At 28.9% G+C, this 25,599-nt stretch overlaps 2 protein-coding genes across 4 annotated transcripts in view; one reads left to right on the top strand and one right to left on the bottom strand.

The window, feature by feature from the left end:
• Positions 1-25,599, bottom strand: part of LOC126851037 (COP9 signalosome complex subunit 7) — an 80,012-nt gene that overhangs the window by 39,170 nt on the left and 15,243 nt on the right. The gene's annotated exons all lie outside the window — the stretch shown is intronic.
• Positions 1-25,599, top strand: part of LOC126849343 (metabotropic glutamate receptor 2-like) — a 117,774-nt gene that overhangs the window by 82,794 nt on the left and 9,381 nt on the right. For both annotated transcript variants that reach the window (XM_050591082.1, XM_050591092.1), the window contains 2 exons: positions 9,616-9,758; positions 17,987-18,157. In XM_050591082.1, coding sequence (XP_050447039.1) covers positions 9,616-9,758; positions 17,987-18,157 — 314 coding nt within the window. The remainder of the gene's footprint in view (positions 1-9,615; positions 9,759-17,986; positions 18,158-25,599) is intronic.

Below are 25,599 nucleotides of genomic sequence, written 5' to 3'. Positions count from 1 at the left end.
AATTTGCTGTGATTGAACCGCGAACAATTTCAAATAAATTCTCTTTATATTCTTATCGCCTCGCTATTTTCGTATCTTTATAATAGATCTATACAGAAGAATAAAGGAATTTCAGTTGAAATTTTTAAACACATCTGATAAATAATCTACGCTCGACGAAATTGAAAGCAACAAAATTATTTCGTATTCAGAAAGTAAAAGTTTCTATTTCTATTGATCGCACCTATTTTGATCGCATTGCACTTATGAGCATAGCCGAAGAAAATTATTTGAATGAAACAGGGACTGATTGCGCATGATAATCACACCGATAATTATAAAGTTGTGATAATAAACAAGCGTAACAATCTAAATGAGCGGTTTGCCTTTCATTCCACCGCGTATAATATTCTTATCGATAGAAGCTTTCGGAGTATTTTATAATTGCACAATAATTATAAAGTAAGTATATATTGATCGGATATTAACATCATTTCTTATGAAATAATAGGAAAATTTATCATGATATTGTGTAGTAATATAATTTATTAATTATATTAGTACAAACAAACGCACATAGTTTTCATAGAAATTTATATTTAAAAAAAAATACTATTTAAAAGTACACATCTCTGGAAGATAAGTTAAGATAAAATTATTAATAATTGTAAGACATATCTCAATTAAAGAATAAACTCGATAGCGTCCTAATGATTTTAATCTTGATCACGGTATCCTTGACCGATTATGAATATAATACAAAGCGTCAACAATCTTCGGTCGATATTCAAATAATATCCATTTGCCAACACGATGTATTATCAATCTGTTACGCCGTACTAATTAGCGTGGCGCTAATTAGAAATTATCGTGTATCTAACTGTGTACTAGTTAAGGAACTTGTTTATTATTAATTATTAGTAATAGTTACAATGTTATAACAATACTTATTTATATAAACAGAATAATTAAATTCAAAATACTTCACTTAATAATAAATTCTCTCTCTTCTCTCTTTAAACAAGAAATATCGCTTAAGCTCTAATAAAATAGTAAAATATCTATTTGACCAAGTACGAATCAAATAAATATAAAAAATTTAATAAAATGACTTTTAATAAAATGACTTTTAAGAAAACCACGATAAATAGTAACAACTATAAAAAAAGTTGATTTGTTAATAATAATCTTAATAGCAAAGTTATTAATAAAAGAGCCAAATATAAATATAATAACAGATGTATGTGGGCTAATATAAATTATTCAGTAAAAATACATACTATTAAATATAATTTTTCAAGATTTGATTTTATGTAAAAAGTAAATTAATAAGAAAACTGAATTCCACGAATTTGTATATTTCGCATATGAGACTTTTTTTCACGATTTACTTTGCACATTCTATTATTTATATTGTTTTACAACGCCTCTTTTGCATCAAAATAATAATAATAATCAGAAATTTTCATGTGTATAAATATTAGATAAGCAAGATTTTAATACATGTTGAGAATTCTCAGCCAAGAGGTTCTGTTTCCTTCAAAAAGCAGACGCTCATATTCTGAAGAAGTTAATGTGACAACTTTCGTTGAAACTTAGTAAAACTCCAATACAAAAAGAGCATCGAGAATATTTCGCTAGAGTGTGAGATTTCATTGATCGTTTTTCGAATTACTTGTTGCAAGAAGACGATTGTGCTTCGAGCCGCAGACTTCCTCTTTCGCTTCGTTACATCGAAATTGGACGAATGTCCCCGTTTTATCGTCTGCCGATCTACTTCTTTCTTAGTTCATTTTTCAATGAATTGGCAAAAAATGACCAAAACTATATATAAGATAAAACTTATCTTTTTAAAATGCAGGAAATAATTACAAAGACACTTTTTTGTATGTTTTTTTACTAAAGTAATATGCAGTTCTCTTAGAAAATATTTATACTTTCTATTTACAATATAAATTATATTCAAAAAAGTTCAAACATTTATCAAAAAACTACATAAAAAATGTCGTAATAAAATTAATTAAAATTGTTATAATTAAATTCAAATTTAAAATATATATTTTACAATTATTTGTTTAAATTTGTTTTTCCTGCAAAAATGTCATAAAATTTCACACAATATTGAAAATGAATAAAAATATATATACTGTCAAATATAATTATCCATTGCCGCGCTTCGTTATTAAAAAAAAAATTTTTCAATATTTATAAACAATATGCTGCTCGTCGAATAATTTAAGTTTCTCAATTATTTTGAAGTAACGTGGCTATTCGTGAAGGACCTCTATTCACATTAGGACGCTATTGAGTTTATTCTTTAATTGATAATATGTCTTACAATTGTCAATAATTTTATTTTAACAGGTTTTTCAGAAAAAGAGAGAGAGAGAGGGAGATAGAGATGTGCCGTTTTCTCTTTATTATAACTCGAATTAAATGAGTTTGTTGCATGAAATCGTGCAATAGAAGACAATCCTGATTTTGTCTTCTACAATTAGAAAAATAGAACTCGAATGTCGAACCATATGTTGGTAAACTGATTTCTTAATCGTTTCATGATTCGATTATTTACAAAATTGTAAATATTTTTTAATGCTAAATAGTATTAAATTTTATAAGTAGATGCTACAACACAAAAAATTCGTGTGTAAAAGTTATAATGCTTTAAAATTAAATGTGTCTATTAATTGCAGTAGGATTAACGCAAATAATTCGTATGTTATTGAATTATTAATATGTCTAACAATAAAAATTATATATATATTTAATTCACGAAAAAAAATAACCTCCGGAATTTTCATAAACGCTACATATGTCAATTCTTTATTTGAAACTATTTATATATTAGCGCGCAAAAATTCAAATTTGTTATTTATATATATTTTCAAAAGAGCATTAATATATTATTATAATAGCTTTACATGCACAGTGAGTTAAGAAACATATTGGAAGTTATGTTTTAGATTAATTTCTCACACACTAATAATATAGTGTGTTTTGTCTAAGCTAATGTATGTGCAAGACATACAGCTCTACTTGATAAATGAACTGTTTATCCAGTGTGAAGCATGAGATGGTCAAGAAGGATCGGACTGCTCGTTGCGACGACAATCGCTCTTGAATTCCTGAGGAAAGGAAATGCAGAATATGCACAGCATGTTATACGGGATTACGTGGGTATTGTACACAAACTTGCGCGCATATCTGCAGGTGTTAATTAGCGAAACGTTTATTGTTTGATTTGATACATTTCACCTCCGTTTGCGAAAATAACATGATCTAGGCCGCAATAACAATTTCTATATAATTTTGCAAAAATAAATATAACACAACACGTTAATACATTGAGAAACAAATTGATTATATAAAATAGATAATTTATTTTTTTTCCACAAAAATCTTCGCAACAGATGAAGCAAAAAAAAGCTTTATTAATCCTCAATAGATTTCAGAATAATTACCGTCATTATAAATCGCAAACTTGTTGTCACTTTGGCGATGTTTGCGGTTGTCGCCGATGTTGATTGTATCACAGCGACAGAGTAATTTCGCATTGTGGTTTCATCCATCTTACTAAACTGTGTAAATACGCTAGCTATACTTACACGGGGGATATATATTTAGGAAACACTAGAATATATACATATATCATGTACTGTCCCAGGAGTTTATGCATACAAATACGATATTTATACGAAGGATATAAATTTAGTGAATGGCATTATGCTAAACAGTTTATTAACTCTATATTTTGTCTGATAAGACGATCTCTTATTTAGATTAATAATCTCTAATTAGTTCATATGCACAAAATATAAATCGCTTAATTTGAAAATAAAGCAATTTCTATTTCTCAACTATAAAAATAATTATATTAATTTGAATTTTTTAATTTAAGTGCAATGATTTAATATATAATTTGAGATTAATATCAAATCTAAATGTAAAATATTATATTATATTGCTTTAATTTTATAAACATATACTATTAAATAACATTCAAATTTTTATGTTCATTTTAATAATCTAAAGACGGACCATTTTTTTATGTTATTGAGTTTTCATTCACACGTAATATTATGTCGGATTATATACAAATAATGAGTTCCATTTGTGACATATTGTTCATCTATAATAAATATTATTTAAATTATTTTTGACACAAGAAAAGTTTTAAAAAAAATGTAATGTGAAAACTTGATAAATATAAAAATTATAATGGATTAAACAAATTAATATCTTTCTCTTGTTCTCTATAATCCAAAAAAGAATTTTATCTTTATAAATCTTTCAATAAAATCTGTTATAATTACTTTGTGCTTTAATAATTTAATAAATATTTTATACTACTTTATATCTACTTTACATCTATCTAATAAAATGTATGTACATACATCTAATAAAAAGATGTATGCACATATACACACATATATATATATATATATATATGTGTGTGTGTGTGTGTGTGTGTGCAAGCAATTGTTATAAAAATATTCAATATAAGAATGAAGTTTATCTGATTGGCTGAAGCTTTAAATGTCACTAATCACGATGTAATATAATCGCTACAGTAATTGCTTTTTAATTTAATATATAATTATTATAAGTAACTATAATAGTCGATGAGAATATAATAGAACTGGCGAAAGATAGGAAACTATCTCCAACGATTGTGTAAACGATATCGAGCAGCATCAGCATAAATGTTTCATTTAGCTCTCGAAGAAATTGCACGCTGTGATTATCATTATTAATCGCTTCTAAATTGCGAGAGTAAAACGTGAAAGTCAAGAAGCCGCTCTACGTGAGATGCATAGTAATGACATCTTGACCCGCGATCGAAATTAATACAGCTACCATTCGGTCTCATTTTCTCGAATTTTTCGCGTACCATACTCTCAGCACGTTTCCCGGCATTTTATTTCTCTCACTGATTTCTCACTTCGACGCGTAGAATCAACGCCAATACATTCAATCTGCTTTCCCGCACTTTCGTTCGTTTCTTGCTTCGTAATTCTCGGTTGGAGAAAAAGTTTCAAGTTAAATGTATATCTAATTGTTGACAATTCGTTACATTTAGATAAAATTAATTGGACGAAATTGTTATATCATGTATAAACATACTGTATCTATTCCCTTCTGCCTTCCCTTTTCTTCCACCAGCTATAAACCTCGCGCTTGCTATTGAGTAGAATTAAATGGAAAAAGAAGTCTTAAAGACAGCGGACAATAAAGATAAAATAAAAGAAAGCTAGCGTGTAATAATAGAGATAGAGATTTGATAAAAAGAGATTTGCAAGTAAGAAATTTTGCACGTGATACAATGTATTATAAATAATTTTAAGACGTAACATAAAGAAAAAAAATAACCGCCTATAAACAAATAAACAATGCCAAACATTCATCATTTTTTGTTAAGACTTTAAAAATTTGTGAAAAAGAAATCCAAACACGCGACTATATAACATAATTATATTTCGTTCTGCAAATTTTTTTGGAATTTATTCGATATTTCTTAATTAAAAGGAATGATTTGTAGAGAAAATACAAAGTAATTATCTGCAATAATTTATCTTGGCAATCGGAATTTCAATTTTTCTCAAATCCAAAGAATTTATTATAAATTTTAAACAATTTGCGTGTTTTTATTTATTAACGACGGTTAAAGAAGCATCATAATGGGAAAACATCCCATGGGATTTCGTATCACGTATTTTTATGCAAATTTGACTCCTTCCATTTCACTCCTTCAGTAAAAACCTCGCTATATAAAGCAGAACGTAATTTCTAGGTAACATCACCTTATGCATTCTCATTTTTCCTTACAATACACGTCCGCGCGACACGAAAAAGTACTTCGATACAAGAGACGGAGAGATTTGTAGATACAACAACTTATATATATATATATATATTTTAGATATCCAAGAATAAATTAAATTACTCTATATTGTTTATATCATTATTTTTTGTAGATTTGCCATCGTAATACTCAAACAACCGTGTGCTAAATTTAAATGTATTTTCAAAGATTGGATCAGATTCAATCAAATCGAAAATATACTACTCTACAAGATATGCTGTTTTTTATTTTGAGTAAATATATAATCGAGATAGATACAAATAATTTATTTTAAAGTTAAATAACATTAGATTGTAATAACAATTCTACATAGCATTATACATTAAAAAAATTCTCGATTTTGAAATCGCACTAGTTGTTCGTGCGAGAATGAATAGAGAAAGCGTTATTCGATATTCCTAGATTATAATTCGCACGGTTTCCGACAGCAAACGGCTGCTATCGTAATTTCAGTAATAGCCAATGAACCGAAAATTAGGACGATCTACCGAGTATAGGAACGAGCGCGAATATTCATAACGTTGACGATCGATTATCCGGAATAATCTGCACCAAAGTACATTTGTGAATAACACAAATTAGTCGGTGAATAAATGCATCGTGTTTCGGATCTAGAAATGTCGAGATGATGTACATATATTTTTGTGCAAAAGAAGGTTATATTTTTCCTTGTAAATACATATTTTTTAATATATATGATTTATTGATATGTTACTAGCATGTTATTTTTCTGTACAGATTCGTTGTGTTTGTATTGCATTTTCACGTATATTTATTTATTTATGTATTTATTTATTCTTGTAAATATAACGAAAATATATGAACGTGCACGGGCAAGCATTCTAATACACACACAATACACATATATATATATATATATATATATATATATATATATATATATATGTAATGCGTTTTAAACGTTACTTTGTAATGAGTTTGCCAATTACGATAAGTATAACAATAGATCAAGCGATCCATCAATTTGTAAGTTTTGCTCAGAGAGTTTCTATTTTGGGCATGACAATTAACGGGAGGACCTATTTTTTTACGTGAATTGATAAAATACTTCAAGAGTAAAATATTCATGTTAAAGAATATATAAAACAAACGAAAAGAATTTATTTTAATTGATATCAAAACGACGCAATAATATATTGACTGCAAGATAAAATAAAGTTATATATATATCCGTGTTTAATTTTGAAAATAATAAATATGCGTTATTTACAGATAGATTAATTGAATTCTATATAAAAGACTAAATAAATATGATATCATAAAAATAAATGAAAAAACTTGTTATATAATTATACAATAAAACCTTACATTGAATTTCTTTCTTTTCGACTCGACGTAGAAAGATGAAAATTCTGTGAATTTTTTTTCTTTATTCTATTCGTAATTCTTTTTCTTATTACAAGTTTTAATTATTATCATTATTATTCGTTTTAACATTATCATATATAGTGTGCATCGTACAAAGTCTTTAATCTTCAATTGATTGCATAAAAAAAAAAAGACAAAGAAATGTAGATAGAAAAGTTTTATCTCCAGGAAAGTAATTGAATTTCATGAGCAATTTAAGTATAATGTGAAAATAATATTTTCATCATAGAATTGCTAAAATAGAAATACATCTTAAATAAATGACGGGAGAGAGAGAAATCTTTCTTATATTCGCGTTTACGTGATTGGATAAACTTGCAGTGTTATAAGGAAAGCATTTTAACAATGGATATATGCGAAATATGTTAGTAATGGATATATTTCGCAGATGCCCATTGTGTTAAAGTGTTTTTCTTATAGCATTTCAAATTTATCCGTCAGTTAACGTAAACGTGGATATAAGAAAAATTTCTCTATCGTCATTCTCGCATTGCGCCCGTCCGTCGGTCCGCATATCGACCTATCCCACTTTTCAAGACCATAATCTTGGCAAAAGAAGAAAACATGTATTATCATGTGCGCAGATCTGTGAAAATAAGGTCTCGTCTTTTACAATGTAAAAAGCAGGACGTACAAAGAACTCAAGGTGGCAGCGTTTTCATGTTTATATTCTTTTGTTAGTCCTTTCTCTGCTCATCATTTCTTTATTTTCATAGAATGCATAAGACTTCTAGCAAAATGTAAATTCATTGTCATTGATTTGTTGGTTGCGAGCGAAAAACGTTTCTATCGCAATTTTTCCATTGCTGCATCTTAGCGAGAGAAAGAAATGGAAAAAGAGAAACGAAGCTTCTAAAAAGAGGAAAATACGAAATTCTCAAGAAGGAGTCATTGTTCGACTTTCACCCTCTCGATATCTGCGACGCTGAGCCTTTGGCAAATATTTGCACTGGCTATATATAGAAATAAAAGTGAATTTCATTAGTAAATATCCTTGGGCCACGTGCGTAAACGAGAAGCTAAACAACGACGTTCTCCAAATGTAAAATCGTAGGAATGGCAGATTAATCTCTTATGCAGGCAACAACTGCGTGTCTGAAATTCAATACAATTTTCAACACTCACAAACAATGTTTTTCGCATTGTAAATGTTGAGTTTACGTTCTTCTCGGAAAAGAACTTTAAAATGATATAGAAAAAAATCACATTTTTTCCAATATATTATGCATCCTGTGTAATAATCAGCAAAACAATATAAAAATGAGATGTATGATAGAGACGAGATATGGAATACTTGAAATACTGAAAAATAAACATTATCTAACATTGCAAAATGTATCAGTATAAAAATTTATTTAAGTATACTATTATTTTAGTCTACTATAGGTTACTATTAGTTTATCTAATGACAAAAACATTGTTTTCACATTCCTTTAAATAGTTTTAAAGTAAAACCATAAGTTTTAAATTATATTCTAAAATATAATGAAAAAAAATTACATCTATTATACTACTCATTATGATTTTGGAAATTATTACAAAAAAACAAACATAAACTTTTTCCATCCATTGGATCCGCAACCACATGGATCAATGATAGACAATGTAAGAACGAGCAATTCAACAGGTGTTATCCTGCATAATTGCGTAGAATAAAATTTAAGCAAGAAGAAAATGCGAATAAAAATATAACGAGTTTGTTGCAAAACATATTAATGATAATTTCATTAATTTTATTGCACATAGTTGTATAATGGTGATTCACAAAAAAATGAACGCATTAAACGATATTGAACGCATTAAATAAATTTTAATTCTATTTAATTCTATTATGTCTGTCTAAAAGTTTCATATATATATATAATCATATATTATATATTTTATATATATATATATATATATATATAATCCATTAATTACACATAAATTATTTATGTAAAATAGCGCATTCAATGAAATATTAATATAACTGGACCAATAAACAAAATATTGAGATAAAACAACATATTGAAATTTACATCACTTGTTTTTGCATGTACAAAATGTATTTGTATCTATGATATCCATTGATGTCCATTTCGTTCGTATTATATGGCTCCTTTTATTGATTCAACATCTGCCTATTTGTATTCATACAAAACGAATTATTACTAAACTAATTAACTGACTACTATATGACCTCCCATGCAATGAAAATATTAACAAACAAAACAACATCATTATTGTATTAATGCGAATTTACCTGCGCATTTATTAGCAGCAAACTTTCATTGACATAAAACACACTGATAAAGGTATATTATTAAGCTAATTAATTGTTAATATTTCAAATATTATTTTTAAATAAATTGCAAATATCAATGATGTGTTATTGTACATTTCAGGTTCGATAAGCAACATAGACGGTGCAGAATATCACTGCAATAAAACTGCTGTACGAAAGGTGATCAGTGGTGTCGTTGGTGCTGCGAGTTCAGTAACATCAATTCAGGTTGCCAATCTTCTACGATTGTTTAGGATTCCGCAAGTAAGTACATATTTGAATTCAATTTTTCCAGTACAAAAAATATCTTAATAACGATTTAATTACTGAGAATATTATTCTACGAAAATTATTTCCCCTTTCTCTCTCGTTCAAGTAAAATTTTTACCATGATGTGTAGTCTTTGCCATATGCATATTTTCGTTATTAAATAATGAAAGAAAGAAAAATTTTCTTCGTGTTTTTTCTTTTCCTTTTGTGTAAAGATTTGACTTTAAGCATTTCATATATCTCTCATAAATATATAGAAAAAAAATTACAATATATGCATATATAGAATTATGCAAAATAATCTATATTTATAAAAATTAAGGGAAAAATATATAACAGAAGTGTTGCTCTTTATAGAAAAGTGATGAAATAGCAGTAAGTATTCCAAAAGCGTGCAGTGATGTAAAATGTGATGAGTAGAAAATTCCATATATATTTTTCACACGTTTCAGTGCGCTACCACGAAAATTCAGAGCTAAGCAATACTCGTGTGCCTCTAGAGGTTACGAAGGAAAAATGTGTCAGGTGGCAGCAAACCGTGAAGACTTCATTCTTGACGCAAGTTTACGGAACCCGCGCTTTAAAATCTTCGTACCGTGAAATCACCTCATCCAATGCTACTTTCCTTATAAGCCATTCGAATCTCCCAGCCTGTTATAGCTCTCTCAGTGCTCTATTAGCTGAGGTTTAAGAGATGCTGTAACGCTACCGTAATTATCCGTCCAACCGCGAAAGTGCCGTATTGCTTATTAAACTTTTACTAACTCTCTGTTATTCTATTTTGCTGACTATCGCCGACTAAAAGTGAATCAAACTTGAACCTTGACAATATTATGGTTCATAATTTCCTGCAAGATGCAAACTGAGAGCAAAATTTAACAATCACTTTCCAAACTAACCAGATTTAGAGAAACACAATAATTTTTCATCGCGATAATTCTATATAAATATATATTTTATATATGTTTAAACACATGTCAAAAAAACATTCGGTCATAGTACATTACGCGCTATATTTCAATTAGAAATTTATATGTTATTTATATCTCTTTATCATTACCTATGCACAGATTTGTCTAATATTTATATGCACATGCTTGCTACAGAGCAATTGCAAAACAAACTTCAACTTGCCAATTATTAAATAAAATATTCGAATCGTAAGATTGTATAGCTAACTGTTTTAATAATAATTCATCTAGTGTTGCTTTATTCAATAGTTGTTCTTGATATGCAAGTTATAAAATTAATTTGCTTATACGATCCATATTGTGAAAATCTCATTTTACAACGAGTCGAGTTTCTCATCATAATAGCTAAACTACAGGTCAAACTTCGATAATATGTGCATTTATATGCAAAGTTTGAAGAAAATTTAATTAAAAAAAGATCGAAATACAGCGATTTAATACAATGAGACGATAACGATCCTTAATTCTCGTCGAGCGAGATTGATACGTGATAACAAAATAAATTGCTTATACTTGTTAGAAAAAGATGCGCACATACTCTTTACATATACGTTGCAAATTTTTTTCAAATATTTTATTAAAGTCTTTGTGTGTGATACGTTAAACACAAAATCAAGGGGGCGTGTTAACTGGCACGTTGAAATACTCTCATGAAAAGCAATGTATAACTTATACATAAAGACTTTTTTTCTTCGAATGAGTTATAGATGTCTGAAGCAAAGAGCGATTTCTTGACGAAAACTCGGCTGTCGTCGATTCATGTCTCTGAGAATTCACAGCGACGGAGTTTGAAAGAGATTTCGCGAGGATTTCAAGGAAAGACGGGAAGGATCAGGCAGAATATAAGTCTAGGAAAACGGCAATGGATTTAATTTAGTTCAATTCTGCGGTGGGATTCTTTATCTATTTCTATGATTCAACGCGGAGATTTGCGAAACAAACACGCAACATCACGATCCGTCTTCATAAGTTGAGAGAAATGATATTCTAAAGTGTATAAAGTTGCATTTGTATAAAAAAAAATAATAATATCGAATATCACCAAATAAATTTCAAACTCTGATTTTAGGAACAAATATTAATCTTAATAGATATAAAAATAATGCCCAAAAATAAAAATACAGATACACATAAAATATTTTCTTTTTACATAAATTTTCTAAATTTAACAAATTTTTTTATCATTTTTTTTATCAAAAGGCTGCATTGAGATCAATTTGAAGAATCCATTAAATATTTATAATGTAATATTATTTAAATATTATGTATATATAATTTTTAAATATATTTTATATTGTATGCAAAATATATCTATTATGCAAAATATATCTATTATGTACAACGTATAGCAAACACATTTCAAAAGTAAATATTTTAACAGTTAAGAATATACATTGTTAATATTTAATAGACGCAAAACTCAAATTTAACTTTGAATACATCTCGCGATATTACGGCCCAACATTTTCATTAGTCAAATAGAATTCTCATAATATTGAAACTCATGTTATTTAAATACAAAAAATGTATAATTTGACAATTTCTTGTTAGAAATTTTTTATTTGTCGTGATTGTTGCCCGCAGATTAAAAAACTTATATTCTAACTTAGCTATATTACAAGATAAGTTTCTTTCGTGGCACTTCTGCCTGTCGCGTCGCATCTGTTAAACTCAGTCTTATGAAACTTGTCGCGTCTACGTTGCGTTAAACTAGGAAACTGCTTGAGAATGTATGTGACATGAACTGAGATCGCTTTTTACTCATCACGTAGTATTCCGAAAAAAAGTGGCTAACTTTTATGAATTTTCCGACCCAGTCAATTTCATATTTTTGCTTAAAGGCACAGAATCGATGTAGGAAGTACTCTTAAAAAAAAAATTTAAGTTTTTAAACTTGCCATTACTTCGTTGAACTAAACGAAATTTCTTCAAACTTGTTTCAAATCAATTATTCGCGGTTATACATGGTTATTATATGACAGTTACAAGACAATATAGTTTGTTAATTCATAGTATAATTCGAATTAAATAGCGGATATTTATAATATTAATTTTTCTGGTTTGTAACCTATATTATTATATCAGATAATTTGTTATAATTTTTTCAAAAAAAAATATTATTAACTCATAATATTTTAAACTCGAATGTTAAAAATAGTTGTTGTATAGTGTAACGTTCTTTCATGTCTGATAATAGCTTTATTCGATCGAAAAAAAGATAAGTACCACTTATTCCATAAACTTTTTCACATTTTTTCCTCATACAAGTTAGTAATTCACTTTATCCATATTTATAACGCTTCTGCAAGATCAGAAACCGCTCGATCTTCGTCACTTTCGCAGCGATTCGTGGCAAGGTCTGATTAAAGTCGACCTCTTCTCCCAAATGACAAAGAACACGTTTCAATTATTAAGAACTTTATCTTTGAGAATGACATTTCATCATTTAAAGATAATCAATCTTGATATGTCATAATGTTTCTACTAAATATAAATTCTGATATGTCGTAACGTTTCTACTAAATATAATAAAGTTCATTGTTTTTGGGTATCGTGATGATTATGGAATTTCTCCAAAATATTATACATCGATCGACGATAAATTTTGTATCTGCTGTAACACAACAAAAAGATAAAAAAAAAAGAAAAAATTAATATGATGCGCTATTCGCGCATCGCTCAAGGCATATTCTCGCGCGCGGCATGAAAGATGTATTTTCATATTGGTAGCAGTATCTCGCAACGGAAAATGTATTATTCATCACGTTAAACGCGACTAACATCGACAGAGTATCGTCGCATTTACGCGCGCTCTAAAGTGGTTGCAGACGACCGCTTAGCTAAACGATTTCTCCGCAACTTGTCAGCACGATGACGTACGATCGACATAGAAACATAGGTATAACACCTTGCTTAAGCGGAAAGTGCATACGTCAAAGAGAGCTTCGCTATTCGTGTCAATCAGTATCGCGTGCATACGCATGTATACGTATCGCAATTTGATCGACAAGCGAACACTAGTCGGCTCACAGAATTCAATAACATACGTGTACAAAGATTCATGCTGGCAATGCTGTGAGAGGTAATCTAAATTACATAATCGACAACCTCTATGTACCTATATTATTAAATGCCAAATTTTTCGTTAATAAAATTAGAAATGAGAGCTGAAAGTAAAAAAAATTGATATACAAAATTCATATACAATTCAAAATTCAAAATTTATGATACTTTGCAAAAATTATAAGATTATATTTTTCGATGTATTTTTAATTATTATTGAAGAAAAAATTCATGTACGATAACAATAATCTACTCTAATCCTAAATTAAAATCCGTTACAATAGCCACTTCTCTTTAATTATTACTGTCCAATTGAAGTTGAATAGCTTTAATCGCATCAAGTACACCGTCGTCATAAATTTTAGTCACGGTTTTCGCGAATCGAATTAGTTAAAAAGAAAACGCTCAGCAGCAATTTCTGTAAGTGGTTCTTCGTCGCTGCTAGGACTGTTGAAGCTCGTAGGATTACGATCGAGATTCAAGACGTAAGCCGCGCGACGCGACGCGAGCTCGAGTCACGTGAACTAAATAAATGAAATCGCATCTCGTCAAGAACCTACACATCGCTCATATAAAATTTCCCCCATTTGAAAATATGCTGTTGAGGTCGCAGCTGACATTTGAATAATGATTGATAACCCTTCTTCCGCCACTTCTCGATTATTGGAACACTTTCGGCAAGAGGTAGAAAGAAGAATGCGAAACTTTAAGAATAAAAATTACTTCGCGTAAAAATAAAAAAAGAAGGATACTCATTGCTTGCCGTCGCATTATCTAGAGATAATCTCCGCAGGAAGTAATTGGATTCAATTTATAAAGACTTTGGAAGGATGCGATTTACATTATCCGATTAAAAGAACATTTATAATCGTTCGTAAAATTTTTTAATTAACCCGAACTTTATAACTTTGGCCGTTGTACATTAGCATTTTTATTGTTACTCAATCCATCACTGAATATTTTATGCGATAAATAATCACTGAAAAACGTTTGTCCTCTTATCGTGGTTATATTATGACATTTAAAATTTGTCATATTATATATAATTTATTATATGCAAGGCAAAAATGCATATAATTAGTTTCAATATATGCGATAATGTATTAGATTTTCAGATTTAATTACGACGCAACTGATCAGAAAATTGGCAGAAATAAACAAGAAATATTACCTGTTTTTGTCGAGATAATTTAATACGTATAAAATATAATTACAACTAAAGGAAATGATCCTCGAGTTATTAACACTGATATATGAAACATATCAAATCCTCTTTACGAGGACTGAGCTGATTATATTGTTATAAAGTATTGGTGAATATAGCGAATAATTTCGAGAGAACGTGTCCTCTTATCCCATTTTATCGGAGTAGCGAGTAGGGCTTGCAATTTCGCGCGGTTTGGGCACAGCCGGTTCATTTCAATTAACGATAACATCGTTTTCTAGATTCTACAAAAGAACGTGCTACAACGTGGTACGAGTCCCAGAAATGATCATGGTAAAAAATGCAAACATTCCGACACAGTTCTGTGTTAGTATCACATAATCCTCAATTAACTCGCGAGTAACAGTAAAACACAAATGACACGAGATGATATGTTATTCGACTCCTACCTTTTCAATTGAAATTGTGCGGAAATACACAGCGTATATGATTAATTCCCTTTGTAACGATAAATATGGGCTACTATTTTTCAATACGCAAACTATAATAATCTGTAAACAATATAATATGTCGTATTCTCGTATAATATATCTCGGCAAAAAATAAATTGTTACAAATACGTCCATTTATATATATATATATATATATATATATATATATATATATATATATATATATATATATAAATGTACGTATTTGTAACAATTTATTTTTTCAATTTTTATTTTTTTAAATTGAAGATTTTCATAGTTTTTTTAACATCTTTTAAAGCTACTAAAGTTAAAATTTTCTAGACTTTTATAACGCTGCTGATAGAAAAAGAAAAAAATAATTTTGAAGCTTTAAATTTTTTGGGTCATGCATAAATAGTGTCGAAACTTTTCTCTCTATACTCACATAGATCTATTTTTCATCAGTATTTTCATCTCAGCATAGCAAGCGAAGAAATTTGCAGACTTGCTATATAATTAATCGATGAAGTTGAACGAGCGGAATCGAGTCGAAGCTTTAATATTCCTTCCGACGCAGCTTGATATTTATATGATTGGACAAGCGAGCTTTCATAGAGTTGATAATAACCACTCTGAATCTGACAAATCGTGATAAATATATTCGCCACAGCATGCACCAACCGCGATATATGATAGGACGCGTATTTTTCCGAAGAAAAATAGCGTCGGTATCCTCGTGGCGCGAGATAACGCCGCCTCGTTTCTCACTACATAAACTCATCCGATGCGTACGCATCGACATCGCTAGCAGAGATCGAATATTTTGAAAAAAGTCTCGTTACTAGCTAAAACAAATCGAACGACGATCGAGGGCAAGCAAGATCATCGATTCCACGAGAATTTATTATAAAATATAAAAAAAAAATTTTACGATAAAAATAAGGTAGAATAAAAAATTGAATCATACAAGCTCGAGCCATTCGATATTCAGCCACAATGCGGAGAGCATACAATTCCACTACGAAATAGCAATTTGAAAAGTTTGCCAGTTTGATAATTATAAATAGTACATCTTCGTCAAAGTTCTTTAACACGACTGTATCATCGAGTTGATCTCGAAGAAGCCGATTTACTCGCCTACACGATGAAAAGATAATTAATCATCCACGTTGCCACAAGCGGCTAACCCAAAATCGCCTTTTCTTCGATAAGCGTCACCACAGAATGGCAAATGCAGAATATTATATGGAAACACAGAGGGGAGAACTTGGTCCATAGATAAATGACTGATGGTAAAACTTATTATGGAATGTTACGATGAAACACATGATTTAGACAAATGATGTCTTTCACGTACGATCATCATCGTTTCCTGAACGCTTTGTCCTTCGAGAGATTAAATTTATACTCTTGTTACTCCATGAATCTTCAAATCCATGAGTAAGTCGTTCTGAATGATCTCCAAATATTAGACAGTTAGGTATATTTGATTTTGCTCTGTTCCTCTGTTCCTTAAATATTCACGTTATTAGACCCTTTAAACTTTGTTCTTTAAGAATTCACGATTTCATGGGACTTCGATTTTCGAATCTTTCGATGTATAGCTACTTAAGCCTTTTGATAATCTGATCTCTCTTTTAGTCTTTGAACTCTTACATTGTTGATTTCTTGAAGCTTCATAACAATGGCTCTTAGCTCTTTCATTACTTATATCTCTCTCGAGCTTTGACGCTATATCTTCTTGTTCGTTTGAATATTAAGATTCTTCTATATTGCATCTTTGAGATGCTTTAAAAGTAGGGAAATTTTGTGTCGCTATATACATCCAGCCTTTCCGACAATGATGATATAAATCGTTTTTCAAAAGGCGGCGAAGGATATAAATTAACTGATTATCTTCACGTCACTGACCGTTCCCAAGATACACTTCTTTTTCGAGAAAAACACACAAGTTAACGTGTAATTCTCTGACAGTCATTAAATTACACGCTTTCACTCTCTCGGTCCATTTCAGAACCATCAGAAACGTCGACCATTTCCAAGAGGATTCAAGTTTACTTCGCTTTTAGCCAGATGTAGTCACTCACTCGCAATTAGAAATGGAATTATCCGATACCAACGCAACATCCGTGTTCTATAATTCAGTCGTACGCGACGCAACAAAAAAACACTCAATATCCAGTATTATTTGTCGAGCTTGAAATTCAAATATCAATCATAGAAAAAAAGATACTTTTCGACCTTTCAATATTTTGGATAAAATTTAAAAATAAAAGATAAAAAGTTTTATACTCCTAAATACTTTGAACTGTTGACATAGCAATTTAGAATGTGTCGCACGAAAAGAAAATATTGTACAAGTTATTTACCTCAGCTTATTTGTATATGCACACAGGAAATAATGCAGAAATTCTTCTACATGCAAATAACATAAATCTATAAAATAGATTTAGAGATGGTTATCTTTTATTACGATGATTGATGCTACAATTAAATTCAATATTAAAAATCGTGTAACAATTTCCTTATATATGTAAATAATTTAAAATAGAAATTTGTCTATTATTGTAGGTCTCCTTTTTCTCAACAAGTCCAGAGCTTTCCAACAAACAACGCTTCGAATATTTTAGCCGTACAATACCTAGCGATCATTATCAAGTCAAAGCGATGGTCGATATTGTATTAACGATGGGTTGGAGCTATGTCTCCATCATTTATGAGGAAAGTAACTACGGCATAAAGGTATGTACTCGATTGTAATTTTTTGTTTTAGATTCATGGATAGTATTTGATCACAATTTGCACGAAACATATATTGTGTTCTTTCATTATCACGTTATGTATTTATTATATTTTTTGTATTATGAGTTAGTATTGCACACAATATATAAAAAAAGACATATTTTTTATCGATTCTTATTTTATTGTCTTTCTATTTAATTAATATTAAAGCTCGGTAATATTTTTCTTACAAATGTGATATAAATATTGTTGAAAAATTAATAAAAATTGTGCATTCAAATATGCAAATAATTTTTATACTGAAAATTATATTTTACTTATGCATAATATGAAGTAATTTCAGTCCGATATTATTATTACACCGCCATTTTCGCAAAGCTTTTAAGCTAGATTAAATATTCATACATAAAATATAATAGTGTATGAATATTAAATAAATTAATGTAAAATCGTAATAAAGGTTCCTGTTGGCTTTGTATAGGCATTATGTATAAATAATAGAATTCAAAAATAATATTTTTTCATAACAATATAACAATTTTTTAAATAATTGCATATGTTATAGCATATATTTATAGCATATGTAATAATATAATGTAATATAATAATATTAAAAAAAAATATTTTATTACAAAACTAAATAATCTTTAATATAATTTTGACACGAATGTTTCAAGAAAATCATATTCTTTTTAAAAATAGATCTTATAAATAATGCTCGCGAAACAATATACATAACGTTAGACTAATGGTGTAAACTAATAGTGTACAAGTAAGTGCTTTTAACCATAATTAATTATTCTATAATCCAAGTGATTATGATAAATTTAAATTTTTTATAAAAGTATTAGATATTAATGCTATATATATATTTTAGTTACATGATAATGTCCAATTAGAATTATGTGGCAGACACTATACGAGTAACATATTAATTTAAAAACCGTTCCATCTAAATAGGATTTTATATTTTACTACAGTCTGACTGATAGATGGACCAATAAATCGTAATATTCCCAAGGAATAAACATGAAAAAACGAGAATGAATGGAAAGTGAAATGGGGCTTTATTCGCCAACGCGATCCATTATAATAATTCACAATGTCAAGCACATGTGATTTCGATCTCCTAAACTTCACGTGTTCTGCTCGTGCAAGCCATAAATATTTAGCATTATGCAAAAATCATGATATTTTTCATTTGCTCAGTATCCGCAACAATTGAATAATTCAGAAGAAATTGCAAGACTCATTTTTTTTTCATTCATAAAAGCACTATATTTCAGCTTTCCATTGCAAGTCTCTCTCTCTCTCTCTCTCTCTCTCTCTCTCTCTCTCTCAGTTTTCTCTTTCATCTTCTTAAATTACATGAAAATTTAACATACATGTAAATTATATGCTAATTGCTCGCTAATTAAGATGCTTAAATTTGTAATAAGTCTCAAGATATTTGGTTTCACATAATGTCAAGCAAATAAAAAGCAATATGAATTTAATGAGCATTAAATTATGGTAGATGAATTTAAGGAGCATTAAATTATGGTGGAAAAGAAGCTAATTAAAAAGCTTTTCCATGAGTAAATTGTAAATTCTATTGTATAAATTTATATATACTAATTATTAATAAAAAAACCATCTTCTTATTAAATTATAAAAAAGATGTATATTTATGTGCTTTGCTAACAATTTGCCATTTAGGAAATGTCGACAATTTGTTCAAAATATTGATATTGCTATTCCGAATAACGGAATCATTATCAATGATTGTTATTTCTAATTATTACATTATTCATACGCATTCAGTTATGCATGTGATATTCGCATCTAATTACTCCGTAATCTAATCGGTATCAAGTATTAATTTATATAATTTTCTCATATGGCTGTATTTAATGTAGATACGATTTAATATCCTAATTTCTATTATATCTATTGTATCAAATTGTTTTTTTCAACAGCATAGAATAAACAATATTAGTGTCACAACAATAAACTTTTACGAAAATCACGCAAAGCACATAAATCCATCAAAACAATAATGTAACAAAGAAAACGTATAATTTATTAATTATATTAAACAAATGAATATTATGTTTTTGCTTTTAGTAATTGTTTAATATAAAATTAAAGAAGAGAGAGAAGAAAAATTCTGCATGAATTCATGCAAAGGAAACATTCACATAAATTATGCGAAAGAAAATGCAAAAGCCAGCCCCCTCCACCTAAAAAAAAAAAAAAAAATAAAAGAGAGAAAATTACAACAACGAGTTTAGGTGTAATCGCAAAGAAGAATTATAGCTAAAAAAAAAATAAATCTCCTATTAAGGCAGCTCTAAGGCTTAGCTATTTGATAACGATAAATGTCGGGTTAATATAAAAGAACGCTACTTAGCAAGGTTTATCCGTGTGCGCGTAGTTGCTCATCCGTTTTCAACTTAAAAACTAACGCGCTTATGATGTGAGAATATAATTAAGAAATATATCAAAATAACGCCCCATAACGGGAAACCATAACTGACAACTTTTGTAGCTTTCATTGCAGAGAAACGAGAATGCATTTAATCTTTAATTGATTGCACTCGCGTTATGAAAAATGCGTCTTTTTTGTAATACTTTATCACAAAATATTGTCTCACAATATATGTGTATATTCTATACATAATATAGAAGATGTGTATGAGCGTGCTCTGTTTTATTCATTATGTTTGAAATGAAGGATTCGTTCTTGGCATTTGTCTGTGATCAACTAATATGAAAAACTAATATGAAAATCTTATCTCAATGCTAACTTGATTCCTTAACGAACATTTTTCGTAAACAAATTCAGAAAAACAATATCATGTTATTATATTAGAAAAAATATTATAAAGAAATTATGAGTATTGAAAGAATACTTTTAAAAAGTTCAACTATCTTTTCATAATTGCAAAATAGAGACACGGAACTTTTGATAGAGAGATATTAATATCCAGCATTTCAACAAGCATTTCTCTAACAATAAGAAAATCAGCTAAAATATCTACAATTGTATTTCTATAACACAAAACGATGCAAAGAAAATAAAAATTTATTTGCACTATAATATAATAAACCATAGAACAAGCAATTCGAGATAATTGAGAATTTATTACAACTCATTATGTCTTTATTTATTTATTTATTTTTTTTCTTCTTATTGAAGGAGGATAAAAGAAATAAAGAAGGCTCTGATATTAAATTTAAAAACGCTGATGTAGTTTTATAACAAAAATTTTACCAATATCGGGCTGTCAGTATGCCAATATTTCGGCCTTTTTAAATCTTCTCATTTCTATTCAAAACACGATTACATCAAAAATCGGAACCGATATATGTACGCTAAAAAACAGATTTCTGGACGAGTAAAACAAATAATTTTCGGAAAAATTTGGCGATTGACAAGAAGGTAAAAATGTTAAATATGCAAACAACAATAAGCATAACGCTACGCTATGTCACTGTAATATAGTCAGTTATAAACACTTATACAACATATGTAACATCACGATATATATAAGCACATGATTATGATATATATGCATATAATTGCGTCACATAATAAGACAATATCAAGATTTAAATATTTGATGCGAAATGACAAGACAATAAGCTCGTATATCTCATCGTCTCCAATTTTTGTTCATTAAACGCTTAATCTAACTATATACGTTCGTTAAGCATATATTACAAAGTTCGATAAAAAACATTCGTTTCAAAATACGCGAGAAATTTAACAACCGTGGGAAATAATACGATAGCGCAATACTGGGCGTCAAATTTACGCGATCGTAACATTAATCACACAATTGTCGCATTCATTTGGGAGTAAAACGCGATGATCGATATGCTTGCATTAAATCTCGCAGACATACGTACATGACACTATTAGCGACGTAGTCCTATTTAGAAGATGCAACGAGAAATGATTTTGATCTTTTATTATATCTTTCATATTCTCTTAAATAGAATCAGTGTATTATCACAAATAAGCCAGTAATTTCAGTTTTAAGTATAGCCCTGCAAGCAGTAAAATTTCACTGAGAAGAAACTGTTAAAAGTAATGGCTGATCCTTTAGTGAAATCTTGCTATCATAATCAGTAAAATATAAATATAAGACGAAGTAAAATGTAAATGTTTTTACTGGGGATCAATGGAATATTTCAATATTTCTGAAATTTTTGTTTAATCTGTATTTTAATTATAAAAAAGTCGTAATAGCTGGCGAAACAATCAGAAAAAAATTCACATTATGATTATAAAAAACCCACGTTATCCAGCCGATCAGAGTTTCATTATCATCTATCATATATGCATAGTGATTATCCCTGTGCGTGAATTCTTGATGGAATTTATAATATTGTACTATATTCCCCTCTTCAAGCGAGAAAAGGAAAACACAAAACATTTTGTTACGTTATTTAGATTCCTCCATGTATGAGAATCAATCTTGCATGCTTCGCAATTACCGACGTTATCGTTACAACGGAAATTAAAGAATTAAAGAATCGGAGATTAGTTGAGTGGCGGATGTAGTTTCGTTTACACGTAGAATAACCCAAAAAGTCTTCAGAAAAATTCCGCAGTATTTTCGCGCATTAAAAAAACGGTAAATTATTTCTGAAATGTGCTTGCACGCGAACTATAGAAACTCGAAACGCGAAATTTTCAATAAATCAAAATAAAGAAAATATCTCGAGATCTTTGATATTAAAAATGCTTCATCTATATTCTGGAAGGAATGTTTGTTTGAAACACACTTTGTTCACTTGACCGATGAAATTTAAATACTACGTGAATGGCGAGTAAAACGATCTTTTCCACTCGTCTACAGATTTTTCAACAAAGCTCATATTATATTCGTGCTATTCATTATTTCTGACTCGTGTAATAAAGATTGACATATGTCATGTTGTCATTTTGTGAAAAGTATAACGAAATATACAGGGTGTTCCATCAAAAGTGGCCACCCCCTTTTATCTTTTAAACTAAAAGAGATAAACCATAATAAATAAAAAAAAAATATATATATATAAATTAAATGGTTCAAATTAAATGCATAATTTTTTAATAATAATGTGGCTATTTTAATATGACAAAAGTTGTAGCACTATTTGAAACGAAAACAACAATGTATGATATAATGCAAATATTTTACGAGTTTTATCAACTTGAAATATCATGGACAATGTTGTTTTTTTTTCAACTTTCCGCCCTGTTATATGGCTCCTATTTCTGATTCGTGTAATAAAGATTGACATATGTCATGTTGTCATTCGATCATAATGCTTAATCAGAAGTTGGTCATATCGCAGGGCCAATAAAAAGATAGACGTCGCCCGCAATATTTCAAGTTGATAAAACTTATATAATATATAAAATATTTACATTATCATACATCGTTGTATTCTCAAACAACTCTACAATTTTTTTCATATCAAAATATTACATTATTATAAAAATATTATGCATACCTCTCCGTTCGTTAACACAGACAGCTTTTGAAAGCAACCACTATGTTCAAAATAGAATGCAGTTTAAAGCATTTAATTTAATATATATATGTTCCTATCTCTTTTAATTTAAAAGATAAGTGAAGAAAGTGATTACTTTTGGTTAAGGCACCTTAAATAACAACATACACAAAATCCTCCGAAATATAATAACCGTAAATATGTACGAAGAATAAAGATATACTGAAAAGTTCAAAAAGATCTTTAGCGTGATAAATATTTAAGAGCTGTGAAAAATCCGTAGTCCCTCGCTAAACTTTCCTCTCTTTTATTCTCTTGAGATATCTCACTTATCTTTTTGACGATCCCTCGCGTATGATTCCTAAATTTTTCAACTATGGGATATTCTTCATACACATAGACACTTCTTCTAAATATTTTTAAATCAACAATACATTTAATTTATATTAAATTACATCTTCATATTTTGTTCGCATTATTTTGAAAAAAACGGAACAAGATTCATTGCTACAGATAAATGTTATTCTGCCAATGCAAAAAGTTCATCTCAGCCGTATATTATTTATTTGTTATGAACATGTTTCTATAACTTGGGAAAAATTCAAATAAATGTAACTGAATCATAACTATTATGAAGTATAAAGTTTTCTCAAACAATGATTTCAAATCCCCTCGCAATATAAAATATAACTCGCAACGTCATAAATATAATGGTCGAGCCAGTATATAAATGAAGTTGATAAATGTCAGCGAGACACGCAAATGATTCGAGAGTTCTCGATTTCACGGGTCCTCTAAATAACGTCTTCTAATGCCATGAGATTGGCATTTATATGGCGCATCTAAATTCAATTCTCGCGCGTGTCAAAACAAGGGTTAGCATTATGATGTCCAACAGCGTCCTATAATAATGAAGGAAGGACTGCGTTTTGCATTTATAATATGTACATAGGAACTTGAAGCCACTCTCTCCAACCAGAGATGATTTAACTAATAATTTATCGCGCCTCGTCAAACAATAAACAATGATTCGAATGATCCGTATTAATTAGAATAATTCATACTGGTATACCAGTAAAATTTAATCCAATGTGTTTTTATTTTACATTGGATATTTTATTATTTTTTCAAAGATAATATAATAGTAAAATAATAAAAAACATCACGGTCTCTATTCTTTAGTCTTGACTTCAGTATCTCTTTAGTATTTTTTTTTTCAGAAATAATATAAATATTTTTAAATCTTTTAATTGTGATTTTATATCAATATTGATTTCCCCTCCTCTACTTCATCGCGCTTAATTATTATATATTTTATGAAATTTTTATTGATTATACAAAAAATTGTAAATGTTAATTTAGTATTTTAATTTTCTATTTTTATTCAAGCATAATTAGTTTTATTAAATTATTCTTTATAATTTTTGATAATTGTTATAGTATATTTTCTTCTATTTATATTTTGCTTAGAAAAATGTAAGAAATTTTTCAAATTTTTAATTCTACAAATTTCTTTCTGTCTCTCTCAACAATACTTTATAGAATTTCTTTATAGAACTGTTAATGATCCTTTTATTCATTTAATCTTTCAAGAGAGAAAACATCACTCTAATATCTCTCATGTAGTAATTATAAAATCTATCAACTTTTTATTAATCCGTCTAACAAATATAATTGCTGGACATTCGTAAGATTATCGCAGTGAAGAAAATGTGATTTTAGTAGTCGAGCATTTGAGCGAATTCTATTATACAATGATAGAATATAAAAATCGCTTTTTATGATAGATTAAAAGCATGAAAATTTTCACTCTTTTTTATTATAGACTCATTATCTTGAGAAATGTTCGAAAAATGAATAAAATTACGGCAGAAAAGATGCCACATTCATGTGTAATTACGTTTTTCCATATGATGACGCAACTAATCGATAATGCCATAGGATTGGAAATC

This window comes from Cataglyphis hispanica, chromosome 1 (assembly GCF_021464435.1).
Source record: "Cataglyphis hispanica isolate Lineage 1 chromosome 1, ULB_Chis1_1.0, whole genome shotgun sequence".
In the NCBI taxonomy this organism is placed as follows: domain Eukaryota; kingdom Metazoa; phylum Arthropoda; class Insecta; order Hymenoptera; family Formicidae; genus Cataglyphis; species Cataglyphis hispanica.
This window is presented reverse-complemented; position numbering and strand designations above follow the sequence as displayed.